The 25,459-nt window shown below is 37.6% G+C and overlaps 5 protein-coding genes across 10 annotated transcripts in view; all 5 read right to left on the reverse strand.

The window, feature by feature from the left end:
• Positions 1-34: 34 nt before the first annotated feature.
• Positions 35-2,020, reverse strand: LOC117599935 (apolipoprotein A-I-2). The gene is made up of 4 exons (XM_034314539.2): positions 1,921-2,020; positions 1,428-1,477; positions 1,197-1,326; positions 35-933 (listed from the first exon to the last, which is right to left on the reverse strand). Exons 2-4 carry the CDS (start codon positions 1,468-1,470, stop codon positions 339-341), a joined length of 768 nt encoding a protein of 255 aa, XP_034170430.2. The 5' UTR covers positions 1,471-1,477; positions 1,921-2,020; the 3' UTR covers positions 35-338.
• A 1,466-nt stretch (positions 2,021-3,486) lies between these two features.
• Positions 3,487-5,375, reverse strand: LOC113542979 (apolipoprotein A-I-2-like). Its single transcript, XM_026940847.3, has 4 exons — positions 5,290-5,375; positions 4,782-4,831; positions 4,552-4,696; positions 3,487-4,426 (listed from the first exon to the last, which is right to left on the reverse strand). The coding sequence occupies exons 2-4, from the start codon at positions 4,822-4,824 to the stop codon at positions 3,832-3,834; spliced, it is 783 nt and encodes a 260-aa protein (XP_026796648.3). The 5' UTR covers positions 4,825-4,831; positions 5,290-5,375; the 3' UTR covers positions 3,487-3,831.
• Positions 5,376-7,844: 2,469 nt separating this feature from the next.
• LOC113542980 (apolipoprotein A-I-2) lies at positions 7,845-9,722 on the reverse strand. Its single transcript, XM_026940848.3, has 4 exons — positions 9,627-9,722; positions 9,134-9,183; positions 8,903-9,032; positions 7,845-8,742 (listed from the first exon to the last, which is right to left on the reverse strand). Exons 2-4 carry the CDS (start codon positions 9,174-9,176, stop codon positions 8,148-8,150), a joined length of 768 nt encoding a protein of 255 aa, XP_026796649.3. The 5' UTR covers positions 9,177-9,183; positions 9,627-9,722; the 3' UTR covers positions 7,845-8,147.
• A 1,353-nt stretch (positions 9,723-11,075) lies between these two features.
• LOC117599951 (apolipoprotein A-I-2) lies at positions 11,076-12,959 on the reverse strand. Its single transcript, XM_034314597.2, has 4 exons — positions 12,878-12,959; positions 12,370-12,419; positions 12,140-12,284; positions 11,076-12,015 (listed from the first exon to the last, which is right to left on the reverse strand). Exons 2-4 carry the CDS (start codon positions 12,410-12,412, stop codon positions 11,421-11,423), a joined length of 783 nt encoding a protein of 260 aa, XP_034170488.1. The 5' UTR covers positions 12,413-12,419; positions 12,878-12,959; the 3' UTR covers positions 11,076-11,420.
• Positions 12,960-21,399: 8,440 nt separating this feature from the next.
• The window catches only part of septin4b (septin 4b), a 67,912-nt gene continuing 63,852 nt past the window's right edge, over positions 21,400-25,459 (reverse strand). For all 6 annotated transcript variants that reach the window (XM_034314793.2, XM_026940880.3, XM_034314794.2 and 3 more), the window contains one exon: positions 21,400-24,286. In XM_034314793.2, the coding sequence (XP_034170684.2) occupies positions 24,218-24,286 (69 nt within the window). In that variant the 3' untranslated portion in view covers positions 21,400-24,217. The remainder of the gene's footprint in view (positions 24,287-25,459) is intronic.

Below are 25,459 nucleotides of genomic sequence, written 5' to 3' on the forward strand. Positions count from 1 at the left end.
CGTTATTTTAAAAGACAACACATGAGACATAAAATTAACATGAAACTGTTTGTGTTTTATTGAGCCATTCTTTTAGCACAGCAAAAGCATTTAAGAATGTTACACAAAAATGTTTACATTAGCATATGTTTGCTACAGTAGAATCGAAGGAATGGCATTCTGTAAGACGGAAAGTAGACAGAAAGAAAAATCCAGTTTTTACATCAGCTCATGTGGTGAATGGAAAGTGGAGAGATCTTGAAGAGACCCTGAGACAACTGATGATAACAGGATGTAGGGCAATTAAGATGGAAGCCTTTAAGACTGTGCTGTGGGCAAAACAAGGTGGACGAGAGTGTTTATTCCTTGAAAGCCTTCTCAATGGTGGTGTAGATACCCGTCAGCTGGGGCCGGAGCTCCTCACTCAACTTCTTGAGCTTCTGCTGCAGCTCCCCACTTTCATACTTCTGGCGCAGATTGGCAACGACAGCATCAATCTGCTCCCTGTACTCCTGGACATGGGGTCCATATGTGGTCTTCAGCTCCTCAAGAATCTTGGTTAGATGGTTGCGAATGATTTCCACAATGGGGGTCAGCTTGGACTTGGTCTCCTCCACATTGACCGTGATCTTCTCCTGCAGCTCCTTGATTACAGGCTCAAATTTGGCCCTGAACTCCTGCACTACCTGTTGGTTCTTGTCAGAGTACTCCTTAAGCTTAGGCTCCAACAATGTACGGTACTCAACAAGATGCTTCTTCACAACTTCGCGCAGCTCCTCGGCCTTAGGCTCCAGCTCCTTGCGCAGTTCCTCCAGGTCTTTGGAAACCTTATCACGAGCACCAGCAATGAATTCAACAATCTGGGGTCCGATCCCCTCACGGACTGGGGCAAGGGATTCAGTGACAGACTTGAGCAAGGCCTCAATGCTGTCCAGGACATGAGTGAGGCGGGCCCTATACAGGAAAGAGAAGGTCAAAATATCTGTCAAATTATTTTGGGTCAAAATGAAAAGTAATGACTAATATGCCGGCAAGGGTTCTGATGAGCAAGGGTTAATGTTCACTGATTGATGAATGCTAGCTAGAATGCTAGAGGCCTATGTTTGTCACATATACATTACAGTGAAGTAAATTCTTTGATCAAGCTTTGTGGAATGACCAGGTTATGTTTGTCTTTTGAACAGCTTTTCTATTCTGAGATATGGATCATCTCTTACTTGTAATCCTTGTACTGAGCATCATCAAGATGGGCGATAGTTTTGTGTAGTGTCTCCTTAACCTGGTGGGAGAATGTCACCACCACAGCTCTGATGTGCTCATACTGAGATGGAGCTTCACCTTGGCAACCTGGACAGTCATTTTAGTAAGAGTTTGCTTGTCATTTTCTTGTTGATTTGGCTTGTAAGCATGTATGCAAAGCTTATAATGTGCTAAGAAACAGTGTTTACCTGCAGCCAGCAGAAAGGCTAGAGCTAGAGCTACAAACTTCATGATGGATCTGTAAGGAGACAAGCAAAAGAGAATGTCAAATATATGAGGAGTGTTCAGAGACCATTTACTTTTTGTTAAGTTTGTAATTTCATTAGAATTTTAAAAAAAATGTATAGAATACATAAGCAAGTCATGGAACAGCCTTAAGATGTCCTAAATTTATTTAATTTGCCATGCAAATCTATAGTCATCAATGAATTCATTTATGTATACAGGGTATACGCTCACTGATGTAGATTTCATTTACACAATTATGAAGATATACACAAGATATAAAGATCTATATTGCTATGGTTGAATTCCCATTCACGCCAAAGCTAAGCCTCAAGACCTGTCAGCATGTAATCTTTCACCAAAAACAGTTCCACTTATTTAACAATTCTGTCATCCTATTGGAAACAGCCAGTGCCCTTCCCCACGATCTTTAGCAAAGAGTTGTCCTCGGCTTACCTGTTGATGATGGCGGTCTGGAAGAGACTGGGGAACTTGAAGCAGAAATGGCTATTTTATAGGGCCCTGGCGAGTGGGAGGAAGCAGGGCGGAGGGTGTAAGAGTACCCCCATGGAGCTGGACCTCAACCTTCCCGCCCCAAATGATCCATTGGAAGAGCTGGGTACAATGGTCACCAGTGTAGGGGGGTCAGTAGAGGCTAAAAAGTGCTGTGAGGACATGTCTGAATCTTAAACTCATCAGTGACCTAGCTTTTGATATCTTTTTGATGCAGATAGCGAAAGGGAATCAGTACTTTCTCGTTGCAATAAACTTGATGCTGTAAAAAAATAGCTGAAAATGTTGTGTAATATTGGGCTAGACCATAGTCTCCCAACCTTGGTCATAGAGAATCCTCTGTCATGCACATTTTAGTGTTTTCTCTGCTCTAACACACCCACTTCAATTCAGGAAGGGCTGATTAGTTGAATCAGGTGTTTCGGAAGCAGGGAAAGCACTAAAATGTGCAGGACAAGGGTTACTCCAGGAACAGGGTTGGGAGCCTATGGGTTAGACACACATTTGGCAGAATGTACTCTAATGTGACAGTTGTGGGAAAGGATTTTGCCTGCAGTGCGTAATTTTCTTTTGTGTGTCTTCTGTGTCTTATCACAGAAAGAATTAGCATATTTTCTGATGAAGCTGCATGTCTAATTCAATGGCACCAATCAACTATTTCACCATAAAATAATAAAATAATTTGTCAGGTTGAAGCACACATACTTTAGATTAGAGTGCTTCTGTTTTTAAACGCAAGCCAGAGTAGATAATATCTGTAATTTTACATCATGGAGTTTTTTTGTGAATTTTATCATTTTTAAATAACATTGACATGTGATATATGACTGACAAATAATTTTCTATTATTCTTATTATTATTGCTGTTGTTGTTGTTGTCATTGTCGTAGGAAGACCTGATGTCAGCATACATTGTTGGCCCCCAGTCAGGCAGAATATGCTAATCAGGAAAACCTAACATCTTTGTAGTTGTCAATGATCAAAATCTAGGTTTTTGTATTTCATCCCATGTTATTCTGTTATTACAAAAGACCAATCAGGATTTGTTGATTTTATTAACCTAACAAACTAATTATTACTGTTGTGTGTTTGTGTTTTTGTGCATTCTTGGTGTGTCTCTTTTATATTTTTATACTTATATATTTTTTATTTTTTATATCTTTATACCTGCTGCTGTAACAATGCAAATTTACAAATAAAAGATTATCTTATCTTATCTTATCTTAATTAGTCAACCCCATAAGTATTGCTTTCTTGTGGTTTCTTGTATATTTATGTATACCTTCTCATTCTTTAGTTTTATAAATGTTCAGTAATTAATGATGGTCTGAATATTTGTATAACCTGCAAAAAAAATTCAGTAATATAAGTGATATTTCAGTGATATGTGCATTATTTACTGTATCTATATTGTTTAATCACTAGTTTTAAATGACACTGCACTGAATTAATGTACTGATTTAAGCTAATTCATCATTTCAAAGGACATCACGTGAGACATAACAAAAATTAATATGAAACTTTTTTTATTTTATTGAGCCATTCTTTTAGCAGTTTTTGACAACACCAAAGCACAACAAAACATTACATCAAGCATTTAAGAATGTTACACAAAATTGTTTACTTTAGCATGTGCTTGATACAGTAGATTCAATGGAATGACATGTTGTAAGATAAAAAGCAAAGGTCCAGTTTTTGCATCAACCCATGTGGTGAATGGAAAGTGCAGAGGTCTTGAAAAGACCCTGTGTGATGGCAGGCCTTACAGGCCCAACTGATGATAACAGAATGTAGAGAAATACAGATGGAAGCCTTTAAGACTGCACTGTAGGCAAAAAAGGTGGATGAGAGTGTTTATGCCTTGAAAGCCTTCTCAATGGTTGCATAGATACCCTGCAGCTGGGGCCGGAGCTCCTCACCCAAATTCTTAAGCTTCTGTTGCAGTTCCCCATTTTCATACTTCTGGCGCAGCTCAGTAAAGACACCTTCAATCTGCTCCCTGTACTCCTGGGCATGGGGTCCAAATGTGGCCTTCAGCTCCTCAAGGCCCTTGGTCAGCTTGTTGCGAATGGTTTCCACAATGGGGGTCAGCTTGGACTTGGTCTCCTCCACGTTGACCTTGATCTTCTCCTGCAGCTCCTTGATTACAGGCTCAAACTTGGCCCTGAACTCTTCTACCTGCTGGCGGTTCTTCTCACAGTACTCCTTCATCACAGGCTCCAGCTTCTCGCGGTACTCATCGAGATGTTTCTTCACAACCTGACGCAGCTGCTCGCGCTTAGGCTCCAGCTCCTTGCGCAGTTCCTCCAGGTCATGGGAAACCCTCTCACGAACACCAGAAAAGGCCTCCACAATCTGGGGTCCGATCCCCTCACGGACTGGGGCAAGGGATTCAGAGGCAGACTTGAGCAAGGTCTCAATGTTGTCCAGGCCCTGAGTGAGGCGTGCCCTATACAGGAGATAAGAGAAAAACAAAACAAAAAATGAAAAAAGATGACCAATATATCATCAATTGCTAAGTTGTGAGCAAGGGTCAGTGTTCACTTAATGATTAATGCTAGCTTTATTTCTTACTTGTAATCCTTGAACTCAGCATCATCGAGATGGTCAATAGCTTTCTGTGCAGTCTCCTTAACTTGGCCGAGGTAGGTCACCACTGCAGCTCTGATGTGCTCATACTGAGATGGAGCATCAGCCTGCAGGAATCGTGCCTGGCAACCTAGACAGTCATTTTAGTAAGGACTTGTTCATTTTGCTTAAAAGAAGTATGCAAAGCTTGTACCGTGCTATGTAAAATTCTTTACCTGCAGCCAGCAGAACAGCTAGAACTAGAGCCACAATCTTCATGATGGATCTGTAAGGAGAAAGAAAAAAAAGAAAAAAGTCAACATCTGAGAAGTTGAGAACTTTTGTTAAATTAGAAAATGCATTAACTACAATGACAAAAAACAAACTTATGTAGGCCAAATAAGCAAGACATTGAAACTAATCAAGATATCCTAAATTAGTCTAATTTGGTATGTCAATTTGTATACATTAATTAATTAATTTGCTCCTTCATTCATACAGTGTATATGCTCACGGAGACATAGGTTTCATTTATAGAAGATCTGAAAACAACTCAAAATCATATACTGTGCTCTATATGGCTAAATTCCCATTCACTCTAAAACTAGGTCTCAGACCTGTGAGTATTTAGGCTATTGCTAAAAGCAGCACAACCTAACCCTATTTAACAATTCAAATATCCTACTGCAATCAGCCAAGGCCCTTCCTCAGGATGTCTCAGACAAAAGGTTGTCGTCAGCTTACCTGTTGATGATGCAGGTCTGGAAGAGACTGAAGAACTTGAGGCAGATGTGGCCATTTTATAAGGATCTAGGGAGGGGGAGGGAGCAGAATGAAGGGTGTGAAAGTGCCTCCGTGGAGTTGGACCTCAACCCTCCCGCCCCATACTGTAATCTATTGGTGTAGCTGGGTGCAATGGCCATCTTCTGAGTGTAAACAGTCAATAGAAGCTAAAAAGTGCTGTGAGGACATGTTAGGATCTTAAACTCATCAGTGACCTATCTCTTGATTCCTTTTTGATACAGATAATCTGAATGCGTTCTTCCTTGACGCTGTAAAAACACTGAAGATTGTTTAGAATATTGGGTTAGACATGTAGTTAGAAGAATGAAAATATTCTAATCAGACATTTGTTGGAAAGGTTTTTTTTTCTTCATCAGAGAAAGAATTAAAATATTTTCTGTCTTTCTGAGGAAGCTGCACATCTGGAACAATGACTCCAATGCATTATTTCACCACAAAATATTATTTGTCAGGTTGAAGCACACAGGAGAAAGGAGTGCTTCTGTTTTAAGTGCAAGCCACAGTGAATAATATCTGTTGTTTTACATCATGATTTGTGAATTGGATCGTGTTTAATTAATATTGTATATGACATACACTACATGGCCAAAAACATGTTGACACCTGACCATCACACCCATATGTGCTTGTTGACCATTCCATTCCAGAGTTGGTTCCCCATTGCTGCTGTAACAGACTCCACTCTTTTGGCAAGGATTTCTACTAGATGGTTGTGGCTGTGAGAATTTCTGCCCATTCAGCCACAAAAGCATTAGTGAGATTGGGCAGTGATGTCAGCTGTGAAGACCTGGCGCACAGTCTGCGTTCCATTTCATCCCAGAGGTGTTCTATCGGGTTCAGGTCAGGGCTCTGTGCAGGCCACTCAAGTTCTTCCACACCAAACTCGCTCATCCATGTCTTTATGGAGCTTGCTTTGTGCACTGGTGCGCGGTCATGTTGGAACAGGAAAGGGCCATCCCCAAACTGTTCCCACAAAGTTGGGAGCATGAAATTGTCCAAAATGTCTTGGTATGCTGAAGCATTAAGAGTTCCTTTCACTGGAACTAAGGGGCCAAGCTCAACCACTGAAAAACAACCCCACACCATAATCCCCCCTCCACCAAACCTTACACTTGGCACAATGCAGTCAGGCAAGTACCGTTCTCCTGGCAACCTCCAAACCCAGACTCGTCCATCAGATTGCCAGACAGAGAAGCATGATTATTCACTCCAGAGAACACGTCTCCACTGCTCTAGAGTCCAGTGGCGGCGGGCTTTACACCACTGCATCCGACACTTTGCATTGCACTTGGTGATGTAAGGCTTGGATGCAGCTGCTCGGCAATGGAAACCCATTCCATGAAGCTCTCTACGCACTGTTTTTGAGCTAATCTGAAGGCCACACGAAGTTTGGAGGTCTGTAGCTATTGACTCTGCAGAAAGTTGGCGACTTCTGCGCACTGTGCGCCTCAGCATGTGATTTTACGTGGCCTACCACTTCGTGGCTGAGTTGCTGTTGTTCCCAGTTGCTTCCACTTTGTTATAATACCACCAACAGTTGACCGTGGAATATTTAGTAGTGAGGAAATTTCACGAATGGACTTATTGCACAGATGGCAACCTATCATGGTACCACGCTTGAATTCACTGAGCTCCTGAGAGCGATCCATTCTTTCACAAATGTTTGTAGAAGCAGTCTGCATGCCTAGGTGCTTGATTTTATACACCTGTGGCAATGGAAGTAATTGGAACACCTGAATTCAATGATTTGGAGGGGTGTCCCAAAACCTTTGGCAATATAGTGTATCTTTGTCATTTGTGTCACATGTTTGTTTGTTTGTTAAGACTAAAACCATTAAAAAGAGCATAGCATTATTGCAATGAATTATTGCAATGCCAACTCGTAGGTTAAGTTAAAATTATCTGCTAAATGAATGTAAATGTACTTGCCAAACAATTACATTATTTTAATTGCAAATGTAACCATCACTGACTTTCTGCTTTTAAGGAGATGATTATTTAAAGAGTCTTTAGCATAAAAATGAAGGCTGAATAAAATGTTCATGGTGCAAGATTATGGGTTAGTGTTGACATGGATTTGCCTGAGGCAATTCATGTGGTTGTCTAATCCATCTAATACTAATAAAAACAGCTCACTAACAAAAGATTAGTCAGTGATTTGTCAGTTGTTGTTGATTTATTATCCTAATAATCAAATTACTCAACACCATGAATATTGCTTTCTCGTGGATGCTTGTGTAACGATGTAAGCCTTCTAGTTCTTTAGTTTTATCACCAAAGTCGTAATAATTAATGATGGTCTTATTATTTGTTTGACCTGCAAGAAAATATTCAGTAAAATAAGTGATATTTCAGTGATATGTGTGCATTATGTACTGTACATAGTTGTTAATGAATAGTTTTAAATGACATTGCACTGGAGTGGTTGTAATAATAATTGCGCAGGAGACAAAGCTAACTCGTTATTTTAAAAGACAACACATGAGACATAAAAATAACATGAAACTGTTTGTGTTTTATTGAGCCATTCTTTTAGCCCAGCAAAAGCATTTAAGAATGTTACACAAAAATGTTTACATTAGCATATGTTTGCTACAGTAGAATCGAAGGAATGGCATTCTGTAAGACAGAAAGTAGACAGAAAGAAAAATCCAGTTTTTACATCAGCTCATGTGGTGAATGGAAAGTGGAGAGATCTTGAAGAGACCCTGAGACAATTGATGATAACAGGATGTAGGGCAATTAAGATGGAAGCCTTTAAGACTGTGCTGTGGGCAAAACAAGGTGAATGAGAGTGTTTATTCCTTGAAAGCCTTCTCAATGGTGGTGTAGATACCCGTCAGCTGGGGCCGGAGCTCCATAGCCAAATGCTTGAGCTTCCGCTGCAGCTCCCCACTTTCATACTTCTGGCGCAGATTGGCAACGACAGCATCAATCTGCTCCCTGTACTCCTGGACATGGGGTCCATATGTGGTCTTCAGCTCCTCAAGAATCTTGGTTAGATGGTTGCGAATGATTTCCACAATGGGGGTCAGCTTGGACTTGGTCTCCTCCACATTGACCTTGAACTTCTCCTGCAGATCCTTGACTACAGGCTCAAATTTGGCCCTGAGCTCATGCACTACCTGTTGGTTCTTCTCACAGTACTCCTTAAGCTTAGGCTCCAACAATGTACGGTACTCAACAAGATGCTTCTTCACAACTTCGCGCAGCTCCTCTGCCTTAGGCTCCAGCTCCTTGCGCAGTTCCTCCAGGTCTTTGGAAACCTTATCACGAGCACCAGCAATGAATTCAACAATCTGGGGTCCGATCCCCTCAAGGACTGGGGCAAGGGATTCAGTGACAGACTTGAGCAAGGCCTCAATGCGGTCCAGGACATGAGTCAGGCGGGCCCTATACAGGAAAGAGAAGGAAAAAAAACACGACAAGTCAAATATCTGTCAAATTATTTTGGGTCAAAATGAAAAATAATGACTCTAATATGCCAGCAACTGAAAAGTGTTGAGCAAGGGTTAATGTTCACTTAATGATGAATGCTAGCTTTATATCTTACTTGTAATCCTTGTACTGAGCATCATCAAGATGGGCGATAGTTTTGTGTAGTGTCTCCTTAACCTGGTGGGAGAATGTCACCACCACAGCTCTGATGTGCTCATACTGAGATGGAGCTTCACCTTGGCAACCTGGACAGTCATTTTAGTAAGAGTTTGCTTGTCATTTTCTTGTTGATTTGGCTTGTAAGCATGTATGCAAAGCTTGTAATGTGCTAAGAAACAGTGTTTACCTGCAGCCAGCAGAAAGGCTAGAGCTAGAGCTACAAACTTCATGATGGATCTGTAAGGAGACAAGCAAAAGAGAATGTCAAATATATGAGGAGTGTTCAGAGACCATTTACTTTTTGTTAAGTTTGTAATTTCATTAGAATTTCAAAAAAAATGTATAGAATACATAAGCAAGACATGGAACAGCCTTAAGATGTCCTAAATTTATTTAATTTGCCATGCAAATCTATAGTCATCAATGAATTCATTTATGTATACAGGGTATACGCTCACTGATGTAGATTTCATTTACACAATTATGAAGATATACACAAGATATAAAGATCTATATTGCTATGGTTGAATTCCCATTCACGCCAAAGCTAAGCCTCAAGACCTGTCAGCATGTAATCTTTCACCAAAAACAGTTCCACTTATTTAACAATTCTGTCATCCTATTGGAAACAGCCAGTGCCCTTCCCCACGATCTTTAGCAAAAAGTTGTCCTCGGCTTACCTGTTGATGATGGCAGTCTGGAAGAGACTGGGGAACTTGAAGCAGAAATGGCTATTTTATAGGGCCCTGGCGAGTGGGAGGAAGCAGGGCGGAGGGTGTAAGAGTACCCCCATGGAGCTGGACCTCAACCTTCCCGCCCCAAATGATCCATTGGAAGAGCTGGGTACAATGGTCACCAGTGTAGGGGGGTCAGTAGAGGCTAAAAAGTGCCGTGAGGACATGTCCGAATCTTAAACTCATCAGTGACCTAGCTTTTGATATCTTTTTGATGCAGATAGCGAAAGGGAATCAGTACTTTCTCGTTGCAGTAAACTTGATGCTGTAAAAAAATAGCTGAAAATGTTGTGTAATATTGGGCTAGACCATAGTCTCCCAACCTTGGTCATAGAGAATCCCCTGTCATGCACATTTTAGTGTTTTCTCTGCTCTAACACACCCACTTCAATTCAGGAAGGGCTGATTAGTTGAATCAGGTGTTTCGGAAGCAGGGAAAGCACTAAAATGTGCAGGACAAGGGTTACTCCAGGAACAGGGTTGGGAGCCTATGGGTTAGACACACATTTGGCAGAATGTACTCTAATCTGACAGTTGTGGGAAAGGATTTTGCCTGCAGTGCGTAATTTTCTTTTGTGTGTCTTTTGTGTCTTATCACAGAAAGAATTAGCATATTTTCTGATGAAGCTGCATGTCTAATTCAATGGCACCAATCAACTATTTCACCATAAAATAATAAAATAATTTGTCAGGTTGAAGCACACATACTTTAGATTAGAGTGCTTCTGTTTTTAAACGCAAGCCAGAGTAGATAATATCTGTAATTTTACATCATGGAGTTTTTTTGTGAATTTTATCATTTTTAAATAACATTGATATGTGATATATGACTGACAAATAATTTTCTATTATTCTTATTATTATTGCTGTTGTTGTTGTTGTTGTTGTCGTAGGAAGACCTGATGTCAGCATACATTGTTGGCCCCCAGTCAGGCAGAATATGCTAATCAGGAAAACCTAACATCTTTGTAGTTGTCAATGATCAAAATCTAGGTTTTTGTATTTCATCCCATGTTATTCTGTTATTACAAAAGACCAATCAGGATTTGTTGATTTTATTAACCTAACAAACTAATTATTACTGTTGTGTGTTTGTGTTTTTGTGCATTCTTGGTGTGTCTCTTTTATATTTTTATACTTATATATTTTTTATATCTTTATACCTGCTGCTGTAACAATGCAAATTTCCCCGTTGGGGGACAAATAAAGGATTATCTTATCTTATTTTATCTTATCTTAATTAGTCAACCCCATAAGTATTGCTTTCTTGTGGTTTCTTGTATATTTATGTAAACCTTCTCATTCTTTAGTTTTATAAATGTTCAGTAATTAATGAATGTACTGATTTAAGCTAATTCATCATTTCAAAGGACATCACATGAGACATAACAAAAATTAATATGAAACTTTTTTTATTTTATTGAACCATTCTTTTAGCAGTTTTTGACAACACCAAAGCACAACAAAACATTACATCAAGCATTTAAGAATGTTACACAAAATTGTTTACTTTAGCATGTGCTTGATACAGTAGATTCAATGGAATGACATGTTGTAAGATAAAAAGCAAAGGTCCAGTTTTTGCATCAACCCATGTGGTGAATGGAAAGTGCAGAGGTCTTGAAAAGACCCTGTGTGATGGCAGGCCTTACAGGCCCAACTGATGATAACAGAATGTAGAGAAATACAGATGGAAGCCTTTAAGACTGCACTGTAGGCAAAAAAGGTGGATGAGAGTGTTTATGCCTTGAAAGCCTTCTCAATGGTTGCGTAGATACCCTGCAGCTGGGGCCGGAGCTCCTCACCCAAATTCTTGAGCTTCTGTTGCAGTTCCCCATTTTCATACTTCTGGCGCAGCTCAGTAAAGACACCTTCAATCTGCTCCCTGTACTCCTGGGCATGGGGTCCAAATGTGGCCTTCAGCTCCTCAAGGCCCTTGGTCAGCTTGTTGCGAATGGTTTCCACAATGGGGGTCAGCTTGGACTTGGTCTCCTCCACGTTGACCTTGATCTTCTCCTGCAGCTCCTTGACTACAGGCTCAAACTTGGCCCTGAACTCTTCTACCTGCTGGCGGTTCTTCTCAGAGTACTCCTTCAGCACAGGCTCCAGCTTCTCACGGTACTCATCGAGATGTTTCTTCACAACCTGACGCAGCTGCTCGCGCTTAGGCTCCAGCTCCTTGCGCAGTTCCTCCAGGTCATGGGAAACCCTCTCACGAACACCAGAAAAGGCCTCAACAATCTGGGGTCCGATCCCCTCACGGACTGGGGCAAGGGATTCAGAGGCAGACTTGAGCAAGGTCTCAATGTTGTCCAGGCCCTGAGTGAGGCGTGCCCTATACAGGAGATAAGAGAAAAACAAAAAAAAAATGAAAAAAGATGACCAATATATCATCAATTGCTAAGTTGTGAGCAAGGGTCAATGTTCACTTAATGATTAATGCTAGCTTTATTTCTTACTTGTAATCCTTGAACTCAGCATCATCGAGATGGTCAATAGCTTTCTGTGCAGTCTCCTTAACTTGGCCGAGGTAGGTCACCACTGCAGCTCTGATGTGCTCATACTGAGATGGAGCATCAGCCTGCAGGAATCGTGCCTGGCAACCTAGACAGTCATTTTAGTAAGGACTTGTTCATTTTGCTTAAAAGAAGTATGCAAAGCTTGTACCGTGCTATGTAAAATTCTTTACCTGCAGCCAGCAGAACAGCTAGAACTAGAGCCACAATCTTCATGATGGATCTGTAAGGAGAAAGAAAAAAAAGAAAAAAGTCAACATCTGAGAAGTTGAGAACTTTTGTTAAATTAGAAAATGCATTAACTACAATGACAAAAAACAAACTTATGTAGGCCAAATAAGCAAGACATTGAAACTAATCAAGATATCCTAAATTAGTCTAATTTGGTATGTCAATTTGTATACATTAATTAATTAATTTGCTCCTTCATTCATACAGTGTATATGCTCACGGAGACATAGGTTTCATTTATAGAAGATCTGAAAACAACTCAAAATCATATACTGTGCTCTATATGGCTAAATTCCCATTCACTCTAAAACTAGGTCTCAGACCTGTGAGTATTTAGGCTATTGCTAAAAGCAGCACAACCTAACCCTATTTAACTATTCAAATATCCTACTGCAATCAGCCAAGGCCCTTCCTCAGGATGTCTCAGACAAAAGGTTGTCATCAGCTTACCTGTTGATGATGCAGGTCTGGAAGAGACTGAAGAACTTGAGGCAGATGTGGCCATTTTATAAGGATCTAGGGAGGGGGAGGGAGCAGAATGAAGGGTGTGAAAGTGCCTCCGTGGAGTTGGACCTCAACCCTCCCGCCCCATACTGTAATCTATTGGTGTAGCTGGGTGCAATGGCCATCTTCTGAGTGTAAACAGTCAATAGAAGCTAAAAAGTGCTGTGAGGACATGTTAGGATCTTAAACTCATCAGTGACCTATCTCTTGATTCCTTTTTGATACAGATAATCTGAATGCGTTCTTCCTTGACGCTGTAAAAACACTGAAGATTGTTTAGAATATTGGGTTAGACATGTAGTTAGAAGAATGAAAATATTAAAATATAAATATAAAGTATAAAATATATGAAAATATGAAAATATAAAGTTTTACATCATGTGAATTGGATCATGTTTAATTAACATTGTGTATGACATACACTACATGGCCAAAAATATGTTGACACCTGACCATCACACCCATATGTGCTTGTTGACCATTCCATTCCAAAGTTGGTCCCCCATTGCTGCTGTAACAGACTCCACTCTTTTGGCAAGGATTTCTACTAGATGGTTGTGGCTGTGAGAATTTCTGCCCATTCAGCCACAAAAGCATTAGTGAGATTGGGCAGTGATGTCAGCTGTGAAGACCTGGCACACAGTCTGCGTTCCATTTCATCCCAGAGGTGTTCAGTGGGGTTGAGGTCACAGATCTGTGCAGGCCACTCAAGTTCTTCCACACCAACCTTGGCAAACCATGTCTTTATGGAGCTTGCTTTGTGCACAGGGGCATTGGCATGCTGGAACAGGTTTGGGCCTCCTAGTTCCAGTGAAGGGAAATCTTAAATTTACAGCATACAAAGACATTCTAGACAATTGTGTGCTTCCAACTTTTTGGCAACAGTTTGGGGAAGACCCACATAGGGGTGTGATGGTAAGGTGTTCACATACTTTTGGCCATTATAGTGTATCACAGTGACAAATACTTATTATCTTTTTACAGAGTGGATGTTTTGTTAAACTAATCAGGAAAACCTAACATACTGTGTGGTTTTCCTAATCAGGTCAAAAGCTCAGGTGCTTTCTCATTTTTGATTGCATTTGAAAAGGGCATTGGGTCCAAGCTCAAAGCCATAAAGGAGGAATGTCGCAATTTCCATGGTACACACTGTTACCATATCAGTGCATTAGACACGCTTGCCAGTTTTTCTGTATGCTGTGGCAAAATGGGTTAAAGGAACACTTTTGCTGTCCACCACACATGGACTTTGAGGCTTGTATATATGTATGGATAAACACCACACACCATGTTTTGATTCAATTAAAATACATTGTATGCTTAATTTTTTTGTTACTGCATGTTAATACATTATATAAAGCATTATGAATGTGCAGCATTCGATCTACAGCCCAGCTCAGTAGTGCTGTCCTTTGTGGCAGTGAAATTAATCATTAACCTGCAAATGTAAAGTAAAAATCAGCTGCGTTCAGGAAATCTTTATAGACATGATGTATCTCCTTATTGCTTTGCAGAGATGTGACATGTTTTTTTTTTTTTAATTTTCCAAACTGTCAGGCAGCAAGAATACCCTCAGTCTGAGCTTAATTGTGATATAATATGACTAGATAAGTTTGAATGTTTCGAGATCCAGTGATCAGGAAAAAGTGCAATATGAGTGCAGAGTAAAAATCTGAATGTCAAATGGCTTCTTGAAGCCTTTCGGTGTTATTTATTCATTTATTTACAGTACTGTGCAAAAGTCTTAGGCACCCTATTTTTTTTTAGTACAAACTTTGTTAGAGATTTTTATTTTATGACTTCTACATTATTGATTCTGTACAAAAACATTTTAGATTTCCAAACATTAGTTTTCCAGCACAAAATTAAATGTCAATAAAGAAAGCAGCATATTACATAAGAGACACTTTTCAGACAAAAAAACATAATGAATGCTGCTGGGTTTTGCTGCAAAAATAAGAAGCAAGTGTGACAGTCAAAGTCTCCAGAAGAACTGTGGCTGCTTCTGCAAGATGCTCAGTAAATCTCACAGCTAATTTCCTTATAAAACTGAGACTACTTTTTTTTTTAAAGCGAAGGATCGTCACACCAAATATTGATTTAGTTTCATTTATTACTGTTTACTGCTCTTTATAGTATTTTTTTAAATGTAGAAACATTTAGTTTCCTTATTTTTGAAGGCATCTCGCTCTACAGCATTTCTTTGCATGTGCCTAAGACTTCTGCACAGTACTGAATATTCAGGTTTTTTTTTCAGCAATTCTAGGTTCATACATATTGATTCCATATTGATGTGCGTATCCATATGAGTCACCAACACTTTTTCCTTGCGATAGTTTTTTCTTTTCTTTATGGATAAAATAATTTATGTCCAAGCTATCTAGTTACTCTGAATGATAATATATTCATTATATATATGTTTTTAAATATAAACCTCTATGCATAAATTTACTTACTATATCCTTGTATCCTTACCTAGCAGTCATTTTTTTACCTAACAGTTATTTTTTGACTGCTGCTTTTATACTATTATGCATTGCTAAAATTATTAGATAAATATAATGTATAATGTCATGTTAGATGAAATTACTTATACACTGGGATAAAGGCAGTCAGAGTATCTGATGCCGTTGGGATTGAGCTTTTAAGCGGAATATAATATTGCAGTTTGAGTAGAAAACCTAGCAGAATATTTAGCAAAGCAAAGTTCTGCAAGGAATCACGATTTAACCTTACCTTTCGATTTATTGGAATAGTGGAATAGGTTTGTCACTAAAATTACTGCTTGTGACATTTGCACTACAGCAAATGCAAATAGAATCTGAAACGTAATGAAATGATCTTTTTAGTAAGACATTATACAGCAACAATACAATCAACTTCTACTTATTAAACTCATGTAATCAGGTCACATTCATTTCTCTCGTGTATTATAAGTAATTAAATTAGCACTGGGGATATGAGGCTAGATATTTCATACACCGGGTTACATGGACATTGCTTACATGACAAGTTTTCAGCATGCAAATTTTCATGTGTACAAATGCACTGAATGTATGCAAGTATGTGAAATAAAATGATAAACCTGTTTTGGCCTGAGGAGCTATTTAGCATCTCAGACTACAGGGTGCTTATTTCTTTTGTCAAGTCTAGACCAAGACCAATTCAGCTGATTGATCTTTTAGTGATGGGGCCATCGAGCCAGCCGTCTCCAGTGACATGCTGAGTGAAGGAGTGACCAGAGCTATTAACTCCACCATCAGCCCTTTTTGTTTTATCATGTAATGAGGGATTTACATGCATCCAGAAAGGAGCAAATGGTTTACAAAACGGAAGAAGAAAAACTGAAAGGTAGTGGGTGAATGAGTGGGGGGTGAAGGCCTAGGTGTAAGTGTAATCATCAAAGATGTGTTTAAAGTTCTGAAAGGCCATTTCGGAGATCAGCTGTAAGGGAGTGCTGTGATAGTTTACAGTAAATGCCTTGGTTAAATACAAAAATTCAGATACTATGACATACAGAAAACACTGATATTGGGTTGGCTAAGAAGAAATATTCTTTAACTATATTGAGTGGTTAAGAAAAATTCTGGACAATGACTATGTCATAGTCAAAAAAAAAAAAAAAAAAAAAAAACACAGATCAAAATGTAATCTTAATCTGAGCTTCAGTAGACCACAAAAATGTCGACTGTGTGTGTGACAGCATGATAAACTGTTAAACCTTTGGCCTGGCATTATCTCAGTAAGCCAGAGAAGCCATCGCTGAGGCTGAGTATCTTATCAAATGTTTATCAGGTACACTGTTGTGTTCTTACTGCTTTACTGTTGCTAATCTCACATACTGCTTTAATTGCTGAGCTAAAAGTTTCCCTGATCTACTCTTTCCCTAATCTGTTACTGTTATTACTGTCATTTATTTCTATTAAATTAACACAGTGAGTGCCAAACAGACAGAAGCTTAACGTGTGTGCTCACAAGCAGGAAGAAGAGTTGTTGCTGAACCGAATGAAGTGATTACTTTCTCAAAATAAGCCAAAAAAAATTCACAAGTACACATTAAACATAATCCTGAAATAGTTCATTTAGCTATGGGTTTGTATTTGTGTGCATGGTGTCCTTTGTACTTACAAAGAAATTAAAACAAATTACATTACATAGTTATTAATGCTTATTTACAAGGTGTGTATTTAATGACTGTGCATTTAAGATTAAGATATAGTAATTTTTTTAAAATCTAATTAACACAAAGACCTCTACTAACTTTTTTTTTTTTTTAAGATCAAGTGAAGTAATCGAGTCAAAATTGCTACAGCTGCTCAACAACCAGAATTTTTCAATCAGAGCTTTACAAGCCAGATATAGAGTTCTCCATTTTCTCACACTTAAGATGGACATAAAAACCAGTTCTATTCACTTATGTTCTCTTGAATCCAAAGATACAATAATAATATACACTGTAGCAATAATCATTTTGGCCCTCACCACCCTAGTATTTTAAGAAAAACAAAAGGAAAAATACCTTCTATACAACAGCTCTAAGCTAGATGCACTATCTTTTTTTTTTTTTAAACCCAGAATCAGTTCATTGACTTGTTCCCTAACTCTTGGTGATATGAGTCCTTATGTAACTCATTAAAGCTTAAACAGTGACGTCATTTGTCAATTTATCATCTCCACCAATCTGATCCATTCAGTCTATTGTCTGTGTCACTATATCAGAATTCACAATCAACATTGCAGTATATCACAGTTATTGCTAGCATGTTTTATTAACAGTATGTATGTACCTACTCTTTAATATTTAAGTATGATGTCAATATAAGTAATTCGTGGTACATATTTATGGTGTAAATTTTGGAATTTACAGACAAATATAATGTACTGTTTTGCTCATTTATTTCAGTTTTAATGTTTTCATTTGACTCACCCTCGTATGTTTTTTGTTAAATAACAGCACATTAGCTATACAAGTCCCTTAGCTGTTATTGTAGTAAAGATGACATAGAGTGAGCACATTAATATAAACCTGTGATTTGTCTTGCAGATGGAACTGCTGTCTGAGCTGCTGTTATTTAAGGGATAACACACGGTAGATCGTGCGGTTAGCCAGCGATTAAATGTTTAATTTATTAATGAAAAATATGTCATGCAATTTAATGGTATATAGTTAGATTTAATGTTGTGGAACATCTGAGAGACAGCTGCGTTAAACAGTCTTTCCCTCACCAGCCTCTCTCTCTCTCTCTCTCTCTCTCTGGTGACCTCTCTCTCGCTATCAGATCTCAGCAGCGATTTAGTTGCTGTTCATTTGACAGTTCTAAAAAAATCATACTAGATGCATATTTTAAAAAATATTTTAAGAAAGATCATTTGTGTTACCCATCTACTTCTTTATTTATTTAAAAAATGATTTACAGATGTTAATCACAATGTTATCACCACAGAGAGGAGAAAGATCTATCTTCTTCATCGTATTAATGACCTTTTTCCTCTCATGTAAACAAACCAGAGTCTGCTTTTTACAATAATATATAAAGGTTGATGGGACACGAATTAATTAGAGTAAAAGTCACTTTGTAAAAACCCATCCACTAGGTTTAATTTGTGGTTTGGAAGCTTGTGTGTGATGTTCATGTTGACTGTTTGCTGTGATTGCTGGTCATTTGGATCATGGAATATGTGGGCTGATAAACAAGGAGAAGTAGTCGGTGTGGAACAGAGACCTTGACCCACCACCTACACGACTACGAAGAAGGCCAGAGGGCAGATTGTCAGAAATCAATAGTCAAACTGTGATGCTAAAAGATCAGAGGTCCGACTGTGATTCTTACACAATTATGCACAGCATAACAAGTCCACAGTAAATAAAATAATATATTTATATGCATTTAACATTTTAGTGTGTTAACTATTACAAGTAGAACTTCAGCGAGAGATTAAACATGAACTCAGTTCTAATATTGTACTAATATTTAGCTTGGCAGTTCACAATGTCCAACTGTGCTAAAGGCACAAAGCACAAATAAACACCCACACATGAACTGGCATTTCTGATCTTTGCTTCTGCGAACTTTGTTTTAATGCATCACAAATCCCTGAACACTGCTGTACGATCTAACAGAGAAAGAAAAGAAAGAAAGAAACTTGAGAAACAGTGAGCACTCAACACTACAGCGACCAGATGTTGTGTGTGTTATGCTGGTAAAGTTATCAAGTACAGCGGTGTTGTTGGATAATTCAATGAGTTAACCACATAAATGCCTTCCCTACAGGACACCTTCTTCTCATGTGGTGTTATTTATTTATTTACTTATTTTTGGGTTCCCAGTTCATTCCTGAGGTGTGGAGTTTTTGCATGTTCACCATGTCCTTATGGGTTTCCTCCCACCTCCCAACAACATGCTGGTAGAAAAATTGGCACCTCTTAATTGCCCCTAGGTGTGAATGAGTGTGTGGTGTCAACATCCAGGGTGTATTTCCATCTCATTCCCAATTTCCCGGGAATGGCTTCGGAGCCACAGTGACCCTAACAAGGATAAAGCGCTTACTGAAAATGACTGAATGCTGATGTCACGTCAACAGCAAAAGCAAACCAGTGAGCTTTCAGTAATGCTAGGTGATTGTATTTTAAATGTGTACACTCATTTGCATTGGACTTAAGGGTAGTGCTCATTACACCAGCAAAAGCCCTTCATGACAACTGACATAAACCTACATAAATATTTAAACAGGCTTATTCCAACAGCCATCGGATGTCAACCTAACACTTGAGGTAAGGTAATTGATTTTTGTTGACACATTCAGGGCTAACTTACTTTGGAACACCATGGCAACAGACTTTGTATCTTAATATACTTATGGTACTTGTATACTTACTGTCAAAAATCAAAATCAAAAATCAAATCGAATCATGGTATTGCCATAGGTATTCATAAAAATCTTTTAAATCGTAAATTAAAACTCACTTTAAAGACTGCTTTGATCAAGTACTGCATCAATTTTCATGTCATGGCATCACCTTAGCATCAAAATTGACAAAAAGCAGTCTTTACAATGACAAAGTCTTTAAAGTAAGCTTTATTTTAATGAGTCTTTATGTAAGCTGATTTCTTCTGGCATAAGCCCAAATGTTTATGCAGGTTTACATAAGTTGTCATGAAGGCCTAAAGCATGTGTTATGGAAATTTATGAACTTCAACTCTAAGTAGTGTGATCAATGAAATTTTAATATTTCCTACTATATATAGTTCTGCAAACTATAGACTTTTTAAGCCTAATAATGTAATAGAATAAAAACGGGTTGATTTGTAAAAGCAAAAGTTGGCAACACAGGTGTTAGTTCCTGTTATCACTTAGGTTACAGCAGCTATAAACAGTCGTTCCCTCACCTGCCTCTCCTTTTTTCTCTCCCTTGAAGTTAATGAGACAAAAGAACGCAGCTTGTCACGTTACCGAGAAACTAGAAAATGCAAACTTCTCTATCCTGAAGAATCAAAATCTCACAAACATGTGACGTTGAATATGTTAACATGAACTGTGAACTGATAAAAAGCATTGTGTTGTTGATTAATCAAATAAAAACTGTAATTGTTGGCAAAACACTGTGGTATAAGAGGAACACCATCTCTGATAGTTAACACTAACCTCAGAAACTACTCCAAATGTTAAAGTTTGCTTAGCCTATTAGTTTATCTATATATTGTTTTTATTTTCAGTGTTGTAGATGCATTTGCAGTTCCTGAAATTCAGCGGTATAGCAGCACCCTGATCGCCCCTACTTTCCACGTTCTTGACCACGTTTGTTAAACTGACCCTCTACCCAACATTACGTTTGCAGGAAGACAGCCTAGGCTAGATTAATCAATAAATAAAAACATTTCCACATCATTTTGATGAAATATATTCATGGCTTCTTAAAATTGATGAGTCAAAGCATGTTATAGGTATATTTTGGTCAAAACTTTGTTGGCTGTTTGCTAGAATTAAGACACAGTGACTCGGACACATCCAACTGGCTTTCTCAGACCGCCACACATATAATAGACAAAGACAAAGTAAAAAAAAAAAACAAAACTAGCTTTCAAACTAGCTTTCTGGAAAGAAGACTTTGAGTTTAATGTTAGGACCATTTCTTTAGTTCACTATTAAGCTAAAAACTGTTCTGTGGTGTAGAGATCGACTGTAATACACAGTGCATGATATTCTTCTTAGTCCAGATGAGCTGAAATGAAGCTGCTCAGGCATGGGCCATGATGTAGGAAGGAACTGGCTAAAACACTGTTAAAACTGTGTATTTTAGATAAAAATAAAGATAGTGGTAATCTCATGAGATCAAAAATCTCAATTCAAACTAAATTTTAGCAAATAATGTATGTATGAAGTGTGGATTAAACATGTTTGTATCTGTCTAATGAATATTTACAGCTGGAACTCTTCTTAGCTGTATTAAATAAATAAATTCCACCAGGTGAGATGAGATTTTTTTTTATTACTTTAAAGAATATGCTCTAGTCATTTTTGTCTTCACAAATAACCCTTATACAATATCTTTAATGCATTTATGAAACCTAAGGAAAGATGTTCATACATATATATATATAAAAAAAGAAAGAAAGACCTGAATCCAAAACCACATATTATTGTTCCCTTTATAACACCAGAGCAACTGCTGAGGCCTAAAAAAAAATGCTCAAAACAGTATGAAGATGTAACAAAAACCATGGGGGCAAAATCAAAATAATTAACTTAATATAGCTTCAGACAAAATGTCCGTTCTGACTCTACTCATGAGCCTCAACCTAAAAACGGTGAGTAACTACATATAAACTAGATTTTTTAAACACTCTAGATTTTATAACAAATGTAAAGGCTTGGGTGAATATAACCCATGATATATTCAGACACCCTATTAAAATATCCAAAAGTAATGAGGGAAAAAAATAGCAAGTATTTAAAAAAATACAGTGGGTTTGTAATCTTTCAAATTAAAGGTACAATTGCAGTATCATGAGAAAAGGCCATTAAATGTTTTCGTAAATATATGATGTTTCTCACAGTGGATTTCTTAATTTAAAAAAATGGCAGTATCTAAAGAAGTTGATATGTACCAATAGATATGTTTTTAACATTGTTATCATTTTCAAGGGCTGAATTATTTATTTATTTATAATTAATTTCTGGCTAAATGTTTTTATTTATAATTAAAATATGGCTGAAGTTTCAACTTCCAGTAAGTGATTCATTTCCAGAATGGACAGTAACGTCAGAGCATTTAATAGCAGTTTTTTTTTTATTTTTATTATTATTATTTCATCCAAATTAGAAATGAATTCTTATTGGCTAACTTTGTAAAGCTGATTTGAAATTAAAAGGTGACCTAAGAAAAAAAAAAAACAGCCCCTGTATTTATCTTTAGTTTATTCGCATTAGGCTTATTTTATGTTTTACGAACTTGGAAAACATCACATTGTATATATGTAATTTCACTCAAAAATTCATTATTGTTTTTCGTTGTATTGTATGTATTGAAAGACTTTGTGGTGTTGGCATTTTCATGATCACGGTCTTGTTAAATATAATGTTTAGCGACAAAAAAATATAAGTATTGCAACTTCATTTCATCTGTTATTACACCATTAAGATAAAGACAATTTTATATATTGATAGCTTCTTCTGTACGCACATCACTAAGCGTCTTCTCTTTTGACTTGTTAGTTAAAAGTCTGCACTTATGGAATGATGCAAAAATTTTTGGAACATCTTTTCCAAAAAAAAAAAAAAAAAAAGAAATCAATAATATGTCAGCTTTGTTAAGAAAAATATTGTTCTACAGTACTTCACTTATTATTATTACTCTCATAAGAAAATAAAACAGTGTTGACCTATGTAAAGAAACCGTTTGTTTCTTTTGTAGCCATACAAACAAAAGCATGTACATACAGTACGACGAATGCATTCATTTAACAAAATAGTACAAATAAAATACCACGATGTAGAAAAAAAAACATTTAAATAATTTGTTGTTTTTATCCTATGATAAAGAGCTAAACCAGAGAATTATATATGCATAATGGCGTATAAACGAAGTTACTTAAAGGGTGCCACTTGTAGCTTTCGCTCCCACCAATATAGCCCCTCAGGAAAAAAAAATTATCCTCAGATTTGTTTTATTAAAACAAAATTCAAATGTATTTGCTGTTACAGAGAAAACAGTAACTGAACTTTAAAAAAAAAAAAAAAAAAAAAAAAAAAAAAACACTGATGCAACAGCTGAGTTTGTTGTTCTATATGAATTTCAAAAGGTTTTACAAAATTATATGTACAATATTTTTGGCTCAAATAGAGTGCAAGCAAATTTATTTCTTGTCTATCTTTTGGAAATAAAGGTACCAAACTGTACTCTTCCATTTTGCTGGGGTGGTAACGTCAAGGGTAGATCTGTACCTGTAGTATATATCATTCACCTTGAAATACGACGATTATATTTTAAAATAATTTAAGGATACATTGGACCTTAAGGGACCAGTGATGTACCTTCACACTAAACGCTAATTAAAAATGTTCCACATGCACCTTTCCAGACAAAATATACATACTATAGGAACGAAAGATGTCCCTTCGATGGTACCAACCCAGTAACAAGGAAAAGAGGAAAAGTATAGTTTGGTATGTTTATTTCTGAGAGTGAAATGGAACAGTGACATCAAAAGATGTCCAAAAAAAAAAAAAAGCTTGCTTGCACGTAAAGAGAGCACAAATGTTTTATAAACTATATGAAATTCCCAGACAATAACACGTTCGTTTGTTTCATCTGGTTCTTTAGTTCAGTTACTATTGTGTCTGTAACAGCAACGACATTTGGACTTTGTTATTTTACTACACTGCACAAAAAGGAGCGTTTTTTTTCTTTTGCAATCTTCTAAAGCGAGAAATTTTGTTCTTCTGTTCTCTATAAGCAGGCCAAACTGTTTCACAAACTACAACACGTTTGTTTTTGTGTCAAATTCTTTGTCTGCGTCAACTTTGATGCTAGTGGACTCCAGACAAGGGCATGTTTTTTTGTTTTTTTTTCTTTTTCCTGCAGCACTTAATGACACCTAGTGGAACTCCAAAGCCACTAGATTCACACATATGGAGACAAAGTGGACCTAGATATGGAGCATGCTTTGTGCACTAGTTTTGTAGCTTCACTGAGCAGAAAGGGGTCTGATCAGATGGTAAGGTCCCAGGCATGAAGGTCAGGCAGTAAAGTGGCACCGTGGCAAAGGTAAATGGCACATGCAGGGGTTAATAGGCTTCCTTCTGGGTGTGCATCTGCTCTTGGATCTTCTGCAGCATCTCCTGCATCCGCCGCAGCTGTGAAAATAGGGGCAAAGGGGGAGAAAAAATGAACTGATTTAACTAACGCATCAGTGGAGGGTTGAAAATGCAATGTACTTGTCACATGTTTGCGGGGGAACTTTGAACACAGCTCAATGGGCAATCGATTAACGTTTTACTTCTGTGTGACTGCTCTCGGGGATTGCTTAACCCTTACTGTGCAAGAATCACGCCTAGAGATAGTATAGAATCAATATTAACGGTGTTGTGCCACTACAGAATCAATATTAATTCAAGGTTTAGCTTCCAGAATGTACAAAAGCACAATGATAAGAATGTGCAAATGCTGACACGTAAAAGTCTGCCTGAGATGATGCACATTTTCACACACTACCACAGTCTAAAGGTTGGACTCACTAGATTGAATAGAAGACAAATTTTTTCATCCGTCATAAAATTTGAAAAACAAATGTATACTTAACTACAAAATCAAATAATGAATATATATATGTTAATTCATTGTAATGTAATTCCAAGAAGCACTAGGAGATGAAAATATGACTGCTTCTGCCAAGAACTGGGTTGGGGTTGGAGATTCCAGCAGAACAATGATCTATAACATGCATCCAAATCCACACAAAAATGGTTGAATGACACACAGAATCAAGATGTTGATATGGCCGTCCCAGTCTCTGACCTAAACCCCCCTGAGAACCCGTGGGGTGAGCTGAAGAGGAAAGTCCACAGGAGATGACCTAGGACCCTGGAGGATCTGGAGAGATTTTGTATTGCTTTGTGTCCTCCTCTCATCAAGCATTATAAGAAAAGTCTCAGCTCTGTTACAATGGTAAAGGGAAGGTGCATAAAGTACTAAATGCAGGGGTGCCATTAGCTGCAATAGATTTCTTTCTTTTTTTTTTTTTTTTTTTTTAGAATAAATTTATGTAAATTAAAGGTTACACTTTTCCTCATATTTACAGTGTACCCACAAAGACATTTTTTTCAGTTCCTTTTTTATCCATCTTTTCCAAAGGTGGTAGGGGTTATTTTTAGTGTTTTTCTAAAAGGTAGAAAATATTAAAACTAAAGAAAATCCCCTCTATGACTAGGCAAACTTTTGACTGGTAGTGCATACAGCATATTGATTAACATCAGTATATGTCTTGTATGTATGTATGTATACTTTTTTATTAAAACTCTGTTAGTGTT

This window comes from Pangasianodon hypophthalmus, chromosome 21, assembly GCF_027358585.1.
Source record: "Pangasianodon hypophthalmus isolate fPanHyp1 chromosome 21, fPanHyp1.pri, whole genome shotgun sequence".
Lineage (NCBI taxonomy): Eukaryota > Metazoa > Chordata > Actinopteri > Siluriformes > Pangasiidae > Pangasianodon > Pangasianodon hypophthalmus.